The sequence below is a fragment of the Pteropus alecto genome, unplaced genomic scaffold (genome assembly GCF_000325575.1).
Source record: "Pteropus alecto unplaced genomic scaffold, ASM32557v1 scaffold188, whole genome shotgun sequence".
NCBI lineage: Eukaryota > Metazoa > Chordata > Mammalia > Chiroptera > Pteropodidae > Pteropus > Pteropus alecto.
In genome coordinates, this window is record NW_006441954.1 from 639,373 (window position 1) to 642,381 (window position 3,009).

General features: G+C 51.1%; 1 protein-coding gene across 1 annotated transcript; it reads right to left on the bottom strand.

Annotated features, from left to right (window-relative positions):
- Window positions 1-1,410: 1,410 nt before the first annotated feature.
- Window positions 1,411-1,998, bottom strand: CUNH11orf87 (chromosome unknown C11orf87 homolog). Its single transcript, XM_006919124.1, has one exon. It carries the CDS (start codon window positions 1,996-1,998, stop codon window positions 1,411-1,413), a length of 588 nt encoding a protein of 195 aa, XP_006919186.1.
- Between the last annotated feature and the right edge of the window lie 1,011 nt (window positions 1,999-3,009).

Consider the following 3,009-nt stretch of genomic DNA (forward strand, 5'->3'; position numbering starts at 1 on the left):
TTATTCACAAAAGAAAAAAGAAAACATATGTGTTATCTTTTTATAACAGTCTACTACAGAGTAAGATACAAAAGAATACTTCTGGAAACAGCAGAAGCCAGGCCTGTGCCACTGAATTCCTCATTCAGTGGTAACTATCATACCTACGACTGGAAATTAAGAACAAGAATATACAGTTTGGAGGACATAGAACAGAACTATAGTTTGCTTCTGTATTTGGTACCAATATAATAAATATATAATAAAGGTGTACTTGTTCTAAAAATTAAACAGGAAACATTCTGGCTGGTTAGATACTGTACTTTTAGTACTAGATATCACCTAATACTTTTTTTTACCAAAAAAAAAGGCAATTTATGCAATATTTAATAATAAGAAAAACCAACACTACACATAAACCCAGTTGTAGAAAAAGAAGAAACCAACAAAAAATCAGAATAGTCATTTTCCAAAACAGCCCCTCCTTGGCCTGCACAACCAAAGAATGTAACCAGTTCGGTGAGGCAATTTCAGCACCAGACCTGGCTAGACAGCTTCCGGATCTTTTGTGAATCCTGAAAATGCCACAAGTCAAAGGTATATAGGTGGGGGCGGGGCAGGGAGCTAAAGCAGTAGATTTAAAAAAAAAAAAAAAAAACATTTAAAGATTTTTAATATACTTATGCTCGGCCAGCGAGGGACATATCTAAAAGTAAATTAAAATGCCTGTTCCTAGAAAAGGGCGTGGTTAACTATGGGGTGAAAAGAGGGCTGACTGGAGAGCGGTACCTGTCATAAACGTTTTTCTGGGACTGTCTCTGTGGCCTCTTGTAGTCCTGGTGCTTAACGTAGACGTCTTCTTTACAATATACTATTGCCTGAGCCTGGCTGAGGATGGGAATGGGGAAGAGAGGAAAGCTGAAGGAAAAGTGAAACCTTGAGGGGGTGAAGGGTAAAGAAGGTAACTAAACCTTAACCTGACAGCTATGTACAACACACCGGGCCCCCTCCACTCCCTTTGCTGTGGGGTCAATGCCTGTTATATATTTGGTAGCTTGTGCGGTTTCTCCTCCTTATTGTGGGGGGCGCAAGGTGGAGAGGAAAGACGCATCTTTCATTGACAATGAGAAATTATGTGATTTGTCATGCGCTTGGATTGTGTTATTAGTATTATAATAATTACTATAAATATTAATAATAAAGTATTCTTATCAGTGTTATTTCTTCTTCCGAGACTTTCCTTGCCCAATATTTACAAGTACCGCACAGTGCCTCGGCGAAGGAGAAACAGTAAGGGGAGGGCAGATAAGGAAAGAAGGAAGAGGAAAGAGAGGCCAGAGGAAAGTGAAAGAGCAAGAACGGAGGGGGAAAAAAAGCTAGGACGGTAAATTTGCTGGAAACAAGGAAGGGGAGAGGAGAGGGGCTCAGCAATCAGGACAGTACCACTGTTTGCAAAAGGCCCTCGCCAGCTGTGTCCAAACAGGAGGAGGCTGTATGTGCTCCTTGAGGACTGGGGGCCGGTGGCGGAGGCGGAGGAGCATAGGGACCCTGGCACGGGAGGCCAGGGGACAAAGGGGAGGAGGAGGCGTTGGAGGGGTCACAGAAGGCGGAGTCCCGGGACTGCCTCTCCAGCCGGGTTTCTTTTACAGGGGCAGGGGCCTGGTCGCCCGCTGGGGGCAGCCCCCTGCTGCCACGGTTGCCACTGCAGTGATCCCGCTCGTATTCTTCCTGAGCCCTCTGCATCTTCCGCTTCTTCATCCTACGCTTGTGGATGTGGAAGGTGGAGAGGGACAGCACGATGAGGCAGAAGATGAGGGTGACTAGGACAATCAGCACCAGCGTGGAGGAGAAGGACTGGAAGAGCTGCTGTCCCACCTGCGTAATGCAGGTGCCACTGCCTGCACCCGGACCACGGGCACTTGCGTTGCCACTGCCACTGGCGTTGGGGGAAGCAAAGGTCCGGTTGAGGAGACACGGCGGCAGCGCCAGCCTCAGCTCCTTTGGCGCCCTGGCACTCATTGGCGCTGGGCTGGGAGGGGCCAAGCCCACCAGACTTCCTCTCTTGGGCACACCGTTTCCACTGGCCAAGAAGAGGAGAGAGCCCACGCCGCCCCAAACTACTCCCTGGTATGGGAGTGGATGCGCGTGCGAGCAAAGGACTGAGGGAGCAACTGCAGGCAAGCAAGCTGGCAGGGGAGCGAGCGATGCCCGGGAGATCCTCTCCAGACCCGCCTTGTACGCGTGTCCACGCTCCCTTTTCCTTTGCCAAGGCACCAGGCTGCAAAGAGAACAGGCTTAGTTAGGATCCCTGTCGTTGCTCAAGAGAGTGCGGAGGACCGGAAGATCAGCGCCACTGCAAAACTGCCCTTTAGGCACACTGCCTCAGCTGGACACTGCCCGTCGTCTCCGCAGCCGGAGGACCCCAGCCCGCCCGTCCCTGGCCGCACACCAGAGCCGCCAGCTTTAGGTTCCAGCCACTACCAGGGAAGGGGTCTGCGCCCGCACCGCAGAGATGACGATTACTCAGCAGATAAGGCAGCCTCCCTGCGCCCTGCACAACTTTCTAATTACAACAGACATGAAGCCACCTCGCATTGTGGTCCCCGCTTCCCAGAACGCTGCCCCTCCTTTTTCCTGCACCCTCTCAGTGGATGTCTTTCCCTGGATCCTACACTTTCCAGCACTCACTCCAGGTCGCCAAGCCAGCTCGGGGTACGCAGTCCTCCCTTCTCTTCCCTCCACTTCCTGACTCTCCCTTTCCAGACGATGTCAGATCCCTTAGGTCCGATTCCCATAGGGGTCCCCTGGCACCACATCCCGCTCCGCCTCTGTCCACCGCTGTGGCTGACGCGCAGGACCGCGCTCCATCCTTTCTCCAGCCTTATTCTCTGGTACCTCCCCCCAACCAAAAAAAAAAAAAAAAAGCAGCTGAAACACCGCTCAGCTAAAGCTCATCTCCGCAACCGCCCCCCCGTCTCCCCATTTCCCTGTGTACCCTCTCCCCACTTGACAGTATCTCGCTTCTTTCTA

Coding starts and splice junctions, on each gene's coding strand:
- CUNH11orf87 (XM_006919124.1), bottom strand. CDS start 1,998: ATGAGTGCCAGGGCGCCAAAGGAGCTGAGGCTGGCGCTGCCGCCGTGT.